A 17,536-nucleotide genomic window follows, 5' to 3' on the forward strand; every position below is an offset into this window, starting at 1 on the left:
ATCATGGCATGGAGCAGAAATATTATGATCTTTTGACCTATCGAATGTTCATTGTTGTAAAATTCTCTCAGTTTATGGAATAAACTTCACAAGATCTACAAGATGTCTTATCGATTGAGTCACTGACTGTGGTATCCAACTGAGGTTGAAGTTATCACTATCTCATCACAACTGTAAGTTACAGAGATAACACTATCAATGCTTATATTGGAGAGACAGAACAGTCAAGGACAATGCATTGCTGGCAGAATCTATATGCATTTTCAGTGCTCGCCGAAAATGTTCTTAGCCTGAAAAATGAAAACGAATGCAGCCACCATCTAAGAGATAGGGGTGCTCAACCTGTGGCCCGTGGGGCCCTCTGATGTGGCCTGCAACCTCAAACCAGGGAAGCACTGTCAGGAATGGACTTGCCAATAGTGGAGGGACTCACCTGCCTTGTGGGCTGCAGTACCAGGGCTGGCCAGCGGGTGCTCTCAACAACCAGAGGTTCACTTCGGCAATTAGCCATCACCTGGGGCTGATTGCAGGTGGTGTGTTTAAGGGATGGCCAGACCTGCAGTCTGTGCCTTGGTGTGTGTTTTTCCATGAGCCCCTGTATCTTGTAAACTGCATTCCTGTTCCTGTTTCTGCCTGACTTGTTGCCGACCCTGCCTGATCCTGACCTCTGCTGACTTCTCCTGTTTGATCCCTGGCTTGTGACCCTGACCATTCTCTGCCTGACCCCCTGTACCTACCTGTCCGTTAGTTGCTGTACCCGGATCGTGACCTGACTACTCTCCGCCTGCTCCTCCTGTACCTACCTGCCCTATAGTTATCGACCCGGCCTTCCTGACTACGTTGTGCACTATATGTGTATGTACCTGTGTATCTATATCAGTTTAGGTTTGGGTTTGTTTCACCTTGTTGTATGTATTTGTGTTAGCTTGGGGTTTGGTGCACTGCGTTTATGTTTGTATTGTTAGTCTCAATAAATTATATTATTTACTATATCTGAAGCCTACGTTTCCCTGTGTCAGTCCACACACTTCTGGTCACACCCGCATCCCTGACAAGCACATTCCAATGCTTTGGGATGACAGATCAGAAAGCCCAGATCACAATTAAGGGGTTTCCAACCCGCCATCCCAGAGCATCAGAGTGCATGGAGCCGGTGCTGGCAGTGGAGGAAGCAGTCGGCCATGGTAGGAGCAGAAGCCGCATAAGTCAGTGCTTCCTCTGTGGTGCCGGCTCCTGTCCCAGGTAGTGTGATACTAAGTACACTTCACCCGGGACCTTTCAGGCAGCCTGGAGAGCGTTGCCAGCACAAGCTGGGAGAGAATGAGGAAAAAGGGTTAGCCGCACACCAGAGGATTGATTGATAATTTATTGATCCATCGGATACAAAGAGCACCAAGACATATATAAAGCTGTTAACGCGTTTCACATGATCACGTGCTTATTCATAACCAAGCTGGAAGAAGAAAAGGCTGGTGTATTAAACATAACAAACACTGCACTTTTGTAATGGGCATATTAGCACTTATAAAAAATGGTTATTAGGCTGCTTTCGCACTGCAGCTGCGGCTTTCCTGCAGGTTGGCTGCACTGAGCCAACTTATCCTGAATACAGGAGTTTTGGTGTGCTTTCAGAAAGTGTACCGCACAAGCAAGATGTAATAGCAGTCTATGGCCCAGTGCAGCTAATCCTCAGGAAAGCCTCAGGTGCAATGTGCCACACCTGAGATGCAGGTAAACCACAATGCATTAGTGTGAAAGCAGCCTTATAGGGGCTTAAAATGGGACAGTTTGGGGGCAGTAAAACCCCATTGTTCATTGTGGCCTGTGACTGGTTACAAATCACTTGAGTGGCCCTCGCTTTTCAAAAGTTTGAGCACCCCTAATTTAAGGATGGGTAAGTTTCAATATGTTAATTTTTTGTTTTTAAATATGCTTTAAATCATTAAAATAGGCAAGCATACCAGGCAGAACATGCTAGGGGTTTATAGACAGCTGGGTGTCCTCTTCTGGATCTTACTTACCACATATCAATCTGTGTGGAGTATTCTGTTGATCCCAGGAGAATATCTGGGGGCCGATACCAGAGCGTCACCACCTCATTAGAGTAAGTCTTGGTGGGGATAGATTTTGCCCGTGCCAAGCCTAGAAAAAAAAAATGTGATATCTTCCCCCTTTCCTTTCACCATTATCTAATCATGAGACAATATCAAGGAATTGTACAACACATCACTTATAGGAGCTAAGCAGTTAAAAAGTCCATTAGCCACTGTGCTAATGGACTTTTATACACTGACACTAATTGCAATTTAAAAAACCACAGATGTGGGACATTAACCTCTAATTGGCATTGTAACCCTGGTGTGTCTGTACCAAGGCCAAACATTCCAGGGGATGTAAACTTTTGATGCATTCCATTTGGGTGATTTCTGTTATCATTATATTTAAAAAGGAGCCAATCAACTATTTGATAATAAATGGCTTCATATGATCATCATCCTTCAATAAAAGAGCATTTTTTGGCATGATCAGTCATATTTTCAATATCAGTGCCAAAATGTCATAATTTCTGCCAGGGTATGTAAACTTTTGAGCACAACTGTATAACTGATGTCAGTGACAAACAGCACAGTGGCTAAATGGTTAACAGTTCTGCCTGGCAGTACTAAGGTTATCGTTCAAATCCCAACCATGGCACCACCTGCCTGGAGTTTGCATGTTTCCTCCAAGTACTCCGGTTTCCTCCGACAATCCAAAGACATGCTGGTAGGTTAATTAGATCCTGTCTAAATTGGCCCTAGTATGAATGTGAGTTAGGGACGTTAGACTGTATGCCCCTTGAGGGTTAGGGACTGATGGAAATGTATAATATATATGTGAAGCGCTGTGTAAATTAATGGCGCTGTATAAATTAATTATTATAGTCACTTTGATACATCATGCTTTCTGTATAAGAGACATGAACCTGTAATGGGTGTATTTGGGAACACCTTCCTTGCATTACAAAACATAAGCAAAAAGAGTTCCCAGATAAAGTGAGTGGAATAGACGAGTGCAATACAGCAATAACTGGCATAAATACTGAAACCACGAGGGAGTGCTCCTTGTATGCATATCAAGTCTGAATGTTAAGGTTTGACTTTTCACTTTGAAATGCCTGTTATCTGTCACTTTTATCCATGCACATTAGAAAGACTGTCTTCTATCTGGATTACTATGTGTGCTGATTTTAACTTCTCTGTTGCATGCTGGGAGAAGCCAACAAGCTGTATGGGATTGAGCTGGGATTGCCAATATATACTGCAGTAGGTGAGCTCTCTGTACAGCTGGACATACACTAAAGACGGCCATAAATGGATTGAATATCAGCTGGTTCAGCAGCGACAGGCAGATTCTATCCATCTTTCGGCAGAGGCTGACTGTACCCAAGTTGACCCATCGATCAACTTCAGTACAACCAGCCTGTCGGATATTCAGCATTCAATTACTGCCTGTGGCTAGCAGTAATCATATTCTGCTAACTGGGAAAGCTCCCCGTGCTCCCCCCTGGAAAAATACAATATTGTTGCAGGAAGCAGTATGGTGAAAGGAAGAAAATCGAATAAACTATGGCTTGCCTAAGCAAATTTAGTCTGGTTTCTAATGAACCAGCCTAAATTAAATCAGTGGGTGGCCCTGTTGGCAGCACTTTGCCCAACATCTTTCTTTCTGTATTTCGCTCACCATCTTTTTATTGAAAAATCGAAGCAGCTATGCAGAAAATAGTTGGCCAAACAGCATCTACATCCAATCAGATGCAGTGACTGTTTGGATATTCTGACAGCCGACAGCCTCAGTTGTCAGAATACAATAGCGGCAGTGAGTGATTCATCTATCCATCCATCCATTTTGCTCAGTCTGTTCAGTGTATAGTCAGCTCTTCTTTACAAGTTATACATCTTGCATTAAAAGAAAGCCAATTTGCCAGCCCTTGTGGCTGTAACCAAAATGTTCTCTCTTTCTCACCAAAGTCAGCGAGTTTGAGCTCCCCCTTCTCGTTTATCAGCAGGTTCTGTGGCTTCAGGTCTCGGTGAAGAACCTTGCGCCGGTGACAATACGAGAGCCCTCGGAGAAGCTGGAAAAGAAAAAGCTGAGAAAAACAAGAATATAGAACATGTTATTTCTTCTGTTTAACCAAAAAACCAAAATCACAATTACTTGTACCACCTTCACACTTGCCGACTCACCTTGATGTTGTGCAGGTTTATTAGGTTCCCACAGTCATCTAGATATTGCTTCAAATCTTTGTCCTGCATGCGGAAAAAACAGATTTAAATGTAAAGGATTATAGAGTCAATGGTACACTGGCTCAGAAGTGGAATTGTGATCATTTAAAACAGGTTATGACAACTGTTTATAAAAAGATGTCAGTACATATTTTGTGTTGCTGTTTTCTCACATTGTAAGATCGTGTCTTCTACCCACTATCCCTAGGCACCTCAACTTCCCCATCCCTATTCTACCTTTCACCTTCCCTTCCCCCAGACCCCCCCCCCCCTTTTTAGCAGCCCCACGGAAAAAAGCTCAGTTCTGTGAAGCTGCTAATTTGCAGTCGGCGTCAAGGGGTTAAAGTAAATCTGACATTCTTATTAAAAGCTGAACTCCAGGCAGACAACGGAAGGATTAAATAAATAAACTGATCTACATCCAGAGGATTTGTGTTCTTCTTCATCCATTTTCTGAGATTTATATAGCTCTGACACCCAGTCCTGTTTGACAGCTCAGAAGACCTAATTTTTCTCTGCTGCAATTAAATAACAATAACAGGTACACCCCCGGTATGTGAATGGACAGCGAAAGAAGAAGCAGACTGATGAGCTCATATTGCTATCCCTTTGCTTTTTCCTATGAGCACTGCAGGTCAACCGATTTCTTGTGCTGTTCCTTCCTCTCCCAGTCTGAGCTCTGCTGTACAGTGAACTGCAAGAGGCTAACATCGAGCCATCAAAACCCTCTCCTCTGTGTGCCCCTTTGAAACTAGTCTCACTATGATACCAGGGGTTGACTTGAGGGGTAGGCCCTGGACACTGCGACTCCTGGTAATGAAGTCAATCAATTCCTTATAAATCACGGTCTTCTGAATATTATTAATGCTATTTATAGACACATGACTGAGCAGTCAGCTGCCATTTTTAAAATGCTACCTTACTCCTAGCATTTCTCCCGTTCTGAGTAAAGGTAAAGGCTCCATTAAGTCATTAATAGATGAGTAACGACTACTGTACTGATTGTTTTTGAGATGGCACTCACCAGGTACTCGAAGACCAGAGTCAAGGTCCTCTCAGTGTGGATGATGTCATGTAGAGTGACAATATTTGCATGTTTTAAATCCTTCAAAAGGGAAACTGGAAGAAAACAGTAATGGTACTGTTCAAGCAATGAAAGCAGAATGCAATGTATACAAAGATTGCTTACTAGAAATATTGGCCACATAATAAGACTACATTCCTTAGTGTGTATTGATCAGTTTCTAACTCATCTAAAACCTGCATCCACAGCAGAACTGGATGCTCCTAAAGACTTGGAGGTGTTCCAAAGGACAGCTACATTTCAAAGGAAAATAACCTTCCAGTTTCACGGAGTGAACTGTCTCATCAGATGTGTCTTTGTCACTTACCTTCCCTTATGGCGGTACAGGGGGCACCCTCCTCATGTTCCAGGCGAATTTCTTTAAGGGCAACCAGGTTTTCAGTCAATTTACTACGGCCCTTGTAAACAGTAGCATAGGTTCCCTGACAAAGAAAGACATCTAAGCCACAGCCAGCCAAGGACAAAAGAAATACCGATAGGACATAAAACGTAACGCCAAAAACATTTTTTGGTTGGGAATAAAGTTTTTATTTCGGTCTCTGACCCCAGTGGGGAGATTTCCCCTCACCTCCTATCCCTGCGACATCAGGGCAAGAACTGGCAGTAGAAGTTGTCACTGGGGCTGGAAGGCACAGACAACAATAAGATTTTTGTACTAATCAAAAAATCCTTTTTGTGAAGTCCATTGAGGGACACTGAAGTCTGGAAGCTTCGGGATATATACTGCTGCCTACAGGAGGAATGGACACTGGCAAACAAAAAAACTGTAGGCCAGCCAAACATAACCCATCCTATTACCAGCCTGACAAAGCATTTGTGACAAGTCCCTTTTGCACTCCTTACTAATCCAGCCCCCCAAGTTGCCAGCACTAAACTCAAAATAATACACTACAAAAGAGAAAAATGTACACCAGTGCTCCACTAGTGTAAGGGGAAGGTGTATGTATTCCTTATTTGTATTGTAGTACTGAGAGCATGATCATAAACACACAGGAGGTGGGAGCTGTGTTCCTCAATGGACTCCTATTTTCTTTCTCATCCATTGAGGGGCACTGAAGTCTTCAAGACATTCAAAAGTAGTCTAAGGGGTGGGCATAATAGCAAACAATCACTAACAGGTCTAAGAAAAAGCAACAATAGAGAATTGGGGACTGCTAACAGCTCAAAGAGCTGCCTTATCCCATTGCAAAACCAGAAAGGGCTCCTTGAAGGATAACACCATCAGCTCAGACATTTGCTTTGCATAGGTAATGGCTACAAGAAATGCCACTTTGTGGTTGAGATTAGAGAAATGAATGACTCCAGTGGGTTCAAACAGGAGATTATTGAAGCGCAGGATGTACCAGATTCAGATCCCAAGGAGTCATAGGGGAATGAATAGGGAGTAGATACATGAGAGATCGTTTCAACAAAGGACTTAATGGCAAAGTGCAAATCAATAGTCTCTGAAACAGAACAGAAAGGGCAGAAACCAAACCCCATGAAGCATCTGTAAGGAGTCTTCCTAGGTCTACATAGTGCATCAGCCTAGGCAAGTCCGGAACTACTTGGATCACTGGAATGCCCTCCCAATCTCAATCCTGCAAAGCAGACAAGGAAGAGGTTTCAGAAGAGGAAAGGCATCGTTTAATGATCCCTCAAAGCAATCAAAGCATCCACTGCTGGATCCCTGCACCTGAAGACAAACATGTCCAGTCTGTTCCTGAACCTGAAGGCCAGGAGATCCACATCCTGTGACACTGGTCCTAGAAATCTTCAGGTTGTAGGGACTGCTTCCCTGGGTCCAGCCGCTGCTAGAGGAGGAAATATGCCTGCTGTCTATGTCTAAAATGTACATGGCAGACAAGGCTGGAACATGAAATTGCATCCAGTACAGGATCAAATCCACCTGTCTTGACATGGCGAGTCTTCTGATTCCTCCTTGACATGGCGTTTAAATCAGGAAAAGCTGACTCTCCAGTAAAATGGCCCAAGAATTAGAAATAGTTAAATTGTCCGAAATTCTGCACCAACAGACTGGCATCCATCACAAGGATGGATCCAAAGGATGGGAAACAAGGACTTAATTGATTCCAGAGCTAAGGCAGAGCCACAAACTGGCAGTGGAGGAGCAGAAGCACCACATTTAGGAATTGCTGAAGCACTGGAAAAATGGGAACATGAAGGTAAGCATCCTTGATGTTTACAGATGCCAGAAACTCCCTAGTGGGAGAATACAATGACAGATTTGGTCTACTTCATGTGGAATTTGTGGACCAGAATGAAGACAGTCAGAATGGGCACCCAATACGGTGGGACTGTCCCTCCTGTGTCTAGAATCATATACTGCAACCATGTGGTGGCAAGGTCAGGAACTCACAAAACACGGACAGTTGGTAAGCAGGTGAAGGTAGGATGGCTGAAGATGACCAAAGTCACTGTAAGCGGGCAGCAGGAATGGGCTGAAAACTGGAGTTCAACGTGTCCCTTTGCAAGTAATAGCAGCAGTTAGAGGTCTCCTTGAAGCTGTATGGCAGGAAAGAAAGCATACAGTCCCCACAAGCAACTCTACACCCAGAGCTTGGCCCAACCACTCGCCAAGTGAGTATTCAAAGACAGGACAAATTCTGAGGCAAGGTCAGCAGCTCTGGACCTGGAAAGAGCTTTAAAGCTAACCTACACCAAAATGGAGTCCAGAAAGCTCCCCACGCAGAGTCCAGTGCCTAAAGATAACTTCTAGTCAATCCTTGAAGCATCCAGTCCAGCATGCTCATAAAGTCAAGTTATGGAAGACCGCACCAGACAACTTCAATCAAAGAGACAAAGTTCCAGCAGAGATGAAGAGTTGTGACTGAAAAGAAAATAAATTGCAGAAGAAAAAGTGTGAGCAAAAAAAATAGGTAACACAGCAGAGCTTAAGTGGACATCCTTCCTCCTAGGACACTAACGAAAATAATTGAGGCATGCTGGTGGTAGGATGGGCAATCCTGGGCTGGATTCCATTTTGTTGTTTGGCAGTGTCCAATCTTCCTTTAGATGGCAATAAACCTGTAGGTTAAACACTTCCTGTGCCCCTCAATGGACAACAAAGACCCTTTGTCACGCTGCTAGACATGCGTTTTTGTTTGTGGCCCCACTGCAAAGATTTTCTATCACTTCCAGTCCTGACACAAGGTAAGGGACAAAGACAGCAATAAAACATGACAGAGGCTCGAATGCTTCCCTGCACAAAAGCAAAATAATTTATAAGATATTATAAAATAAGTGCCCTTACTTTCACCATTCAGAACTTAACATAATTCTTGATAAAAAAAAAAACTGACTTTTCCCAAAACCATCCACACTCATCACAAGACGTTGTCTAGACAAAGAGCTCCGGATGGCTGCACTCCCAACATAACATCCAAAAAACACCTTTATTGGAAATCCATAAGAGCAACACAAATACATAGATAAACAGACAGGGGATATAAGAGGTTAACGCGTTTCACAGTGAAAACTTGCTTTCTCAAAACTCTGAGGTTTTGCCAAACCATGTTTTCAGTGTGAAACACATTAACCTCTTCCCTCCCCTGTCTGTACATCTGTGTATTTTTGTTGCTCTTATGGATTTTCAATAAAGTTATTTTTTGGATCTTAAATTGGGAGTGCAGCCACCCAGAGTTCTTTGTTAACATTACTACAGCTGCGACTGGGTGTGCGCCCCAGACTTTACGGATCACACAGTCATATGCTGGCTGACCTTTGAGCAGCAGGACTATGTATACAAAGACCTTGTAATGACGTCCTCCAATTCGTTCTACCCATATCAGACCTTTGACACATTTACTGAAGACACACACACACTTTAGCTGCCTTGTAAATGTGATGTCTGGACTACTGGTGTTTTGCTGTACCTTCAGGGAGGAAATGGCTGCCTCCAGGTATGCCAACTCTCTGTGCATTGCTTTATCTGTTCCCATAGTCTAGATTTAGGGACCACACTTATCAGAGGTATCTTGACATGGGCTTCCACACATATTTGAAAGTGTCTGCAACTAAAAACTGTTTTTAGAGCATTAGCTACTTTTTTTTTTTTTTTGTTGCTGGCTTGCTTGAAAGTATGCTGGAGGTCCCTTTTGTAAAGGCTTCTCAAAATCTCACCTAAATCATGTCTACCTCCTCACCAAACCTTTGTCAGTGTTGTTTACCCACCTCTCCCAATTTGTCCAACTTGACATAAGTCTCCAACTTCCCAAAACCAATCTCTGACTGAAAGGGAAAAAAATGTCAATGTAATTCAAAACCAACGTGAAAAAGGAAACCAAAAAAGGGACTTTCCATCAAGTTCAACGTCAATACAAAATTAGTTTAAAGACAGGTTTACTTACCAAAGAGACTCGTCTTAATCGCCTACTCAGGGGCTTGTCAAACGGAGGGCTACTGAGAGCCAGCTTCTCCAGGTAACCCTCAGGAAGACGAATATCCGCTGGGAGGGACAGACGCTTATTAATATCCTGGAGAAAGAGTAAGATGCAGGTTATATGAGAGCAGGCACAATCCAAGGGATCTTAGGCTCAAGGTTCCAACCCAACACAATGAAAAATATCAACACAACAACAGGAGGGGATCTATTCAGGATAATATGAAAACCTAAATTCTGCAAAGGCTTAAGGTTTAAAACGACGTAGGTAAATTAGGAAATCTGTAAAAGGGACCTGTCGGAATAAAAATATGGAAGCAGAAACTGTTGTTGAAGACGCAGGCTTCAGGGCTGTCATGTTTATCCTTCTTTCACAAGCATGCAGTAGTGAAGGGTTGGGACAACCATAATGCAAATGTGTCTTCCGAGTCAGTGAGGCCAGATAATCAAGAAGATGGCAACTTCCATATTTTTAATATAAGTATCCTCTAACCACTTGCCAACCGCGCTGTAGCCGTCCAGTTCTGGGAGGGCGTCATATGATGTCCTCCCAGAATGCGCCCTCCCGCACGCCCCCGGGGGCACGCACCCGGCGATCTCCATGATCGCTGTGTCCTATGGACACAGCTGATCACGTGATGTTGTAAAAGGCCAATCACAGCAGCCTTTTACCACATGATCAGCTGTGTCCAATGACAGCAGATCACCGGTAAATGCAGTTGCTGGTTATCAGCTGTACTTTCCTCACGCTGTGACAGCATGAGGAAAGTACTGCCGATAACCAGCAATTGTCAGAGGACGGATCGGCACCGATCATCTGGGCACCAATGGTCAGTGCCCTGATGATCAGTGCCCAGCAGTGCCACCCACCTGTGCCCATCAGTGCCACCCACCAGTGCTGCCCAGCAGTACCACCCATCAGTGCCCAGCAGTGCCACCCATCATTGCTGCCTATCAGTGCCCATCAATGTGGCCTATCAGTGCCCATCATTGTTGCATATCAGTGCAGCATCATCAGTGCCACCTATAAGTGTCCATCAGTGCTGCCTATCCGTGTGACCTCATGAGTGCTGCCTATTAGTGCCCATCAGTGCTGCCTAGCAGTGCCCATCAGTGCTGCCTATTAGTGCAGCCTCATCAATGCACATCAGTGAAGTAGAAAAATTACCTGTTTGCTAAATTTTATAATAGAAACAAAGAAAAACTTTTTTTTTTTTTCAAATTGTTTGATTTTTTTTTTATAGCGCAAAAATAAAACACCCAGTGGCGATTGAACCAAAAGAAAGCTCTATTTGTGTGAAAAAAAAAATGTCATAGGGTACAGTGTTGCAAGACCGCGCATTTGTCATTCAAAGTGCAACAGCGCTGAAAGCTGAAAATTGGCCTGGGAAGGAAGAAGGTATAAGTGCCAGGTAGGCAAGTGGTTAATTAATAGTCTTCTTAAGAAAGAGGAACCCCTGTGCAGTGGTCAACCAATACATAAATGACAGCAAGAAGGAGATAAACCCCATCAGTTTCACCTCTGTGGATATTTTACGAGCTGCATTGTTTCTCATCCTCACTCGCACCGGTGACTGAACCTCATCTGAAGAGCCAGATGCTTGGTCACTCTCTCCATCCGAACCCATCTTTAGGTCTTCATGTACAATCTCTGCGCAGAAGGAAGAAATGGGTCATATGAAGGAAACTAGCAAGTCTGAGATTACAAGAAAACAGACCAAATCTGTAAGATGAAAAGCATTTCTAAAATGGCTACTAAAGTTTGTGTAGGTATCTTGTTGGACTTAATAGATGGCTGGATAGGTTAACTGAAGAAAAGATCAAAATTGGCTGCCAAGAAGCAGAGTACAATGGTGAAAAAATGTAAAAAAACAAACAAAAAAAAAAACAGTATGACTTCATGGATTGAGTGGGAGAGCAGACACGCCAGAAACAAGTATGTCATGGTTAAAGAAAAACAAAGGTAATGAAGACTTTGGAATGCCAGGAGAGAGAAAGAGGCTCCAGTTTCTGTTCCAATAAAGTTCCAACGATACAATGCCTTTGACAAAAGTAGTGCAGGCTTGGACCAGGAACCAGGTGGTCAATTATCCTCAATACAAAACTATAGTTTGTACTCATTTATGTAGCCTTTCCAACTGCCATTAATGAAAAAAACATGTTAAAATCTACTGAAAATTTTGTGTTGACTCCTGAAATGAACTTTTTTGGTAGGCGGGGTGAGGAGTGCAGAACAATTCAGTGGCAGTTACATCTGGCTCTGAAGGTGATTTAGGAGAAAATGCCAAAATATCCCACAAGAATAGAAATAGAAATTAAGGTCTGCTAAAACAAGGTGTTAACATTGGGTCAGTCTACTATGTAAGGTGGAGGCGGCTATCTTGCTTCAACCATCACACATGAGATACTACCCCAAAAGCAGAGCCCTGGGCAAAAATCATAACAGCCGGGTCTCAGTTACACATCTCACAGCTACAAGTATCTTCTGTGTGCACATTACCACACTTTTTTCACCCTGAAAATCTGACAAGTGTCTACTGAAAATAGAAAATGCTACTTAACACCCTCCCGCCCGGTCTATAGCAGATTGACGGCCAGGCGGGACACTCGCTATTGTGACTGGGCATCATATGACGTCCTGTCAAAACGAGCTGCTCACGCGGCTGCGGCACGATCTGTCACTGGCTGTGTCCACGGGACACAGCTGATGAAATATCACTACACCTGCCCTTTGCCAGTGTGACCGCTGTGACCAATCACAGCAGATCACATGTCAATTGTATACAATGGATGGCTTCCTGTCATGCCATCCATTGTATACAATATGTTGTTAGCTGTGACTGGTCAAGGCAGCCACATGATACAGACAGGGCCAATCACAGCCCAGCTGTATCATGTTATCAGCTCTGCCCAATCACAGCTAATCACAACAAAAGACTGAATGAATCAGTTTCATTCAGTAACAATGATTGCAAATATCAATGAAATACATTGGTATTAGCAATCATAATGTGTTAAAAGAAAAAAAAAATCCTGGTCACTTGCCCAGAGTACTTCAATGTTACTATGGTAACATTGTATTGCTTTGGTCACAGTGTGCTGAAAAATACAAATTCAATTATTATTATTTTCACCAAAGAAATGTAGCAGAATACATTTTGACCTAAACTTATGAAGAAATGTTATTTATTTGCAAACTTTTATAACAGAAACTAAGAAAAGTGCTTTTTTTTTCAAAAGTTTCAGGTGTTTTTTGTTTTATTTAGCAAAAAATAAAAAACTCAGTGGTGATTAAATACCAATAGAAGAAAGCTCTATTTGTGTGGAAAGAAAATGATAATTTCAGATGGGTAGTGTTGCATGACCGTGCAATTGTCATTCAAAGTGCCACAGCGCTAAAAGCTGAAAATTGGCCTGGGCAGAAAGGAGGTATAAGTACTCGGTATTGAAGTGGTTAAAGCGGAACTTCACCCTAAAAAGGGAAATTCTGCTTTAGCACCTCCTTTCCCCCTCCTCTCCCACTTTTGGAGATACCTGCTCCCATTTGCACTCAGACTGCCTAGGCCAGGGGTAGGCAACCTGCGGCTCTCTAGCTGTTGTGGAACTACATTTCCCATGAGGCATTGCAAAGATTACAAAACTGACAATTACAGCTATGACTTGCAGAGGCATGATGGAACTTGTAGTCCTGCGGCTCTCAGGTTGCCTACCCCTGGCCTAGGCAATAGGAGTGGAAATCCCCCACCACCACACCACCACAGGTCCCAGAAGGCTGTGGGACCATTCACACAATGCAACGCGACTTGTGCATACGCAATGGAAAGCAAGCTGTGAAGCCACAAGAAGTCATAGCTGGCTTCCCTTAGTAAAGATGCCAACACCAGGGACCTGAATGCTGGCAAAGAACCAGTCCAGGTCAGGACAGTGCTGGATCCCTGGACTGGTAGGTATCCTTTTTTTTTTTGTAGTATTTGTAGCTGCTGACTTTTTTTATTTTTGTTAAGACTGAAGCTCCTCTTCAAGTTCAGCTTCTCCTCCCCCAGCTTACTGATTGGGCAATGAAGGGGTAACATAACACTAGTCAATCCTTTGCTCTCCCTTTTATGGCAAATAGGTTGTGTTAGACCCCATGTACACGGGACACTTCTGAACGATGGAAACTGACTGCTGGAAAACGTAGGTTAAAAACCGTCTGTTTAGCCGCGTTTGCATAATGTGTTTATGCGCGTTTATGCACGTTTGCGTTTAGAAGCGTTTTAAGCACAGGAGAACCTGCCAAATGCCCAGAATGCACTGAAAAGTGGTAAATGATTAACTATTTCAGACTGTTTCAGAGAAAAGCAGAGAGTAGAAGAAGAGAGAGCAGTAGGTGTTGAGATTAGCCTAGGGGTGAGTTGCTCATTAACATCTCTTTTGTTTCCAAAGGTGGGAAAGGTGTCTGCTGGAGTGAGTCATTAAGGCCACCTGGCAGGGGGTCTGCATGAGGAATTTTAGGTGTGAATGTCCATTAACATATCTTTTGTTTCCAAGGGTGGGAGAGGTCTGAATTGGTCATTTCAATGTGTGACAAGCTTGGTAGGAATATCCTGTGTTCAGTGTTTAGTCCATTTGAGTACCTTGAAAATGCTTTGCATGCATTTTTCATGATGAAAAAAGGCTCTGGACAGCATCGGGAACTGGAAGAGTTAAAAAAACATTTTCAAAAGCAAATGCTTATAAACGCATTTAGCCACGTTTACAAGCGCTTTGTCTTTGAAACGCTGATAAAATCAACTTCTGAACGCAAGTTTTCTGCGTTGAAAAAAACGACTGTAAACTCAAATGCCTGTAAACGACTGTAAACGAAGATGTGTACATGGACACATAGGAAAACATTAGGGTGAGTTCAGGGGCTGCTGGAAAAAACTCTGAACAGCTCCTAAACGCGAGTTTATCAGCTGCAGTGTACATGAGCCCTTAGACAGCCCCATCCCTGTACAAGGTAATAAAGCTTGGACTGGCCCAGAATGTCACATCTTCGCCCAGTCCAAGTGCTATAGTGCATGGGTTTACGTGTGGTGAATATAAAGAGTATTTATATAAGCTGTATTAAAATGACACTAGTTTTGTTTATTGATGAATCTACAACTGTAATTTGTTTTAATATTTGCATGGTGTTGCACTTTCAAATGCTTGAGTATGCAAGGTAATCCTTTCTTTCGTTAGTTCCAGATGAATGGGTTGAAGAATAAAGTACATGATTACACTGTGGCACTAAAGTATGTATAACTAAAGGCAAACTTTTTTCTTTAGTTTTGGATAGAGTGGAAAGGGATTAGAACACTTGTCAGTTTTCACTGCTGTCGGTGTCCCCATTAGGGAGATTCGCTCTCTGTTTATCCTGTTTACCATTATCATCGAAAGTGAAAAGTAAAAAAAAAAAATCCAAAATTTTATATTGTCCCCAAAAAAGTAACAGAGGAGAAGTCTTCCAATGGGGGGCACTAGTTCTGGTGACCTGGGGGTCCCCGAGGGATCCCCTTAACATCTTCCTGTCCGGCCCATGTTGATAAACGGCTGGACGGAAGCACTGTCGATGCGTGAGGACGTTTCTAAACGTCCCCCCGCATCCATTGCCTGTGCACGCTCCCTGGGAACACAGATCACTGTACGGGACCTCTGTGTGAGGTCCCGATTCCTGTGATCACCGATTGGCAATCAGTGATCACATGAACAGCAGTAAACAAGATGTCACTTCAAGACATCATTGCTTACTACTTGTGAAATCTGTGAATGATCACAGAGGTCACATGGTACAAGGCTATTCACAACAGCCTTGTACCATGTGACAAGCTGTGACCAATCACAGCTCTCACAGTATTTCTCAATGGCTGCAGGAAGTTGCTTGCTCTAGGGCAGTGCTTCTCAAATAGTGGGGCGCGCCCCGCTCCGTCAAGGGGGGCGCATTTGACCTCGGGGAGCATACTTTTCTATTTTGATTAATTAATCCATACATTTCTTTCTTTTTTTATTCTCTTATAGTATGAGAGAATAAAAAAAGAAAGAAATGTGGATCAATTTACAACAAAGAATAGCTTTATTAACTGTAGCAGAAAAGATTTAAACTGCATTAGAAATTCAAAAAAAATTAAATCCTTAATTAAACTATAAACATTTTTTGATTGGACATGTCAAACCATATGATACTGAAAAAATACATAAAATCAATAAATAATAATGAATTCAAACCGATCACCAACATTTACTTAGGCTTGACATGTCCAATCAAAAAATGTTTATAGTTTAATTAAGGATTTAATTTTTTTTGAATTTCTAATGCACTTTAAATCTTTTCTGCTACAGTTAATAAAGCTATTCTTTGTTGTAAATTGATCCACATTTCTTTCTTTTTTTATTCTCTTATACGTTAATAAGGATACAGTGTTATGCAGAGGTGTACTTATAACAATTTTATAGACAAATTATACTATTTACAGTCGCGCGGGGGGCGCGAAATGTTTTCTTCTTCCTAGGGGGGCATGACAGAAAATAATTGAGAAACACTGCTCTAGGGGCACTTGAGAGGGGGGAGAGGCCAGGAGTGCCGGCAGGAAAAGGAGGAACGGGGCTGCTCTGTGCAAAACCACTGCAGAAAGCAGCCTTTATGGGAGTAAAAGCAATCAGTGTTAAAAAAGAAAAGAAAAAATCTTCAATCACCCCTCACAAGTAGTACAGTGTCGCTTTGATGACAGTATGTTAAAAAAAAAAAACAACAAATAATAATATAAAAAAATAAAATACAAATGTAAAAAAATTGTTTAAAAATTATAATTTTTGGTTATAAACTAATATGGGTTATTTTTTTCTTTACTAAAAAGATAAATACATTTTGGCCAATATTTATGAAGAAAGATTATTTATTTGCAAAATTATATAAGAAAAACTTTTTTTTCAACATTTTTGGACTTTTTCATTTATATAGCAAAAAAAAAAAAAAGTTTTATCTGTCTCAAAAAATGCAAAAAAATTCATATGGGTACAGTGTTGCATGACCGCGCAATTGTCATTCAAAGTGTGATAGCACTGAAAGATGAAAATTGGCCTTAAATGGAAGGGGGTGAAAGTGTCTGGACTTGAAGTGGTTCATTTGCAGGGATTTCCTCTCACTTCCTGTTTTGGCTATGGGACAGGAAGTGAAGGCAAATCGCCCCAATGGAACATAGATGGCAAAAATAAACCTTATAGGGGTTATAACCCCCCTCCTTACTCTATCCAAAATGAAAAAAACAAGTTTTGCCTAACATAGTTCTACTTTAAACCTCTAATCATACAGAAACCATAGTTTTTATACATCTAAACATAACCCAAAAGAGCAAACCTACCTTCTGCATTGGTCTTACTGCCATCATAGCATCTCAATCGCTGCCAGCATACATAGCTACTTGGCTCTGAATTTGAAGCTGCAAAAGTATTGGCTATTGTGCTGGTTGATTCCAGTCCCACATTCAAAGTCAATGAAAGGTTTGCCCACAATGAAGCATGAGAGGGAAGTTGCACCGTACTGTACTGCATCATGTGACAGGTCGAAGTCCCTCACAAATGGAGTTTGTGGCACTTCATTGGTGTCCTGAGAAGGCTTTTGTTGCACTTAATCCCACATAGCCATTAAATACATCTAAAGACAAAACCCTTTTAAGGTTTATTTTGGAACCTCTATCATGTTTTTTAATTGTTGATTGTTTAAAGTGGTTGTACAGGCTGAAGGTTTTTTAGTTTCATGCATTCTATGAATGAAGGTAAAAAACCTTCAGAGTGCAGCTTCCCCCTCAG

The 17,536-nt window shown here is 42.3% G+C and overlaps 1 protein-coding gene across 3 annotated transcripts in view; it reads right to left on the reverse strand.

The window, feature by feature from the left end:
• The window catches only part of CDK16 (cyclin dependent kinase 16), a 53,983-nt gene that overhangs the window by 11,449 nt on the left and 24,998 nt on the right, over window positions 1–17,536 (reverse strand). For all 3 annotated transcript variants that reach the window (XM_089675174.1, XM_089675175.1, XM_089675173.1), the window contains 8 exons: window positions 11,248–11,378; window positions 9,696–9,821; window positions 9,520–9,576; window positions 5,654–5,768; window positions 5,287–5,381; window positions 4,224–4,286; window positions 4,003–4,126; window positions 2,022–2,142 (listed from right to left, as the gene is read on the reverse strand). In XM_089675174.1, the coding sequence (XP_089531300.1) occupies window positions 2,022–2,142; window positions 4,003–4,126; window positions 4,224–4,286; window positions 5,287–5,381; window positions 5,654–5,768; window positions 9,520–9,576; window positions 9,696–9,821; window positions 11,248–11,378 (832 nt within the window). The remainder of the gene's footprint in view (window positions 1–2,021; window positions 2,143–4,002; window positions 4,127–4,223; window positions 4,287–5,286; window positions 5,382–5,653; window positions 5,769–9,519; window positions 9,577–9,695; window positions 9,822–11,247; window positions 11,379–17,536) is intronic.

Source organism: Staurois parvus, unplaced genomic scaffold (assembly GCF_062004578.1).
Source record: "Staurois parvus isolate SC_StPar_1 unplaced genomic scaffold, SC_StPar_1.0 ptg000154l, whole genome shotgun sequence".
Lineage (NCBI taxonomy): Eukaryota > Metazoa > Chordata > Amphibia > Anura > Ranidae > Staurois > Staurois parvus.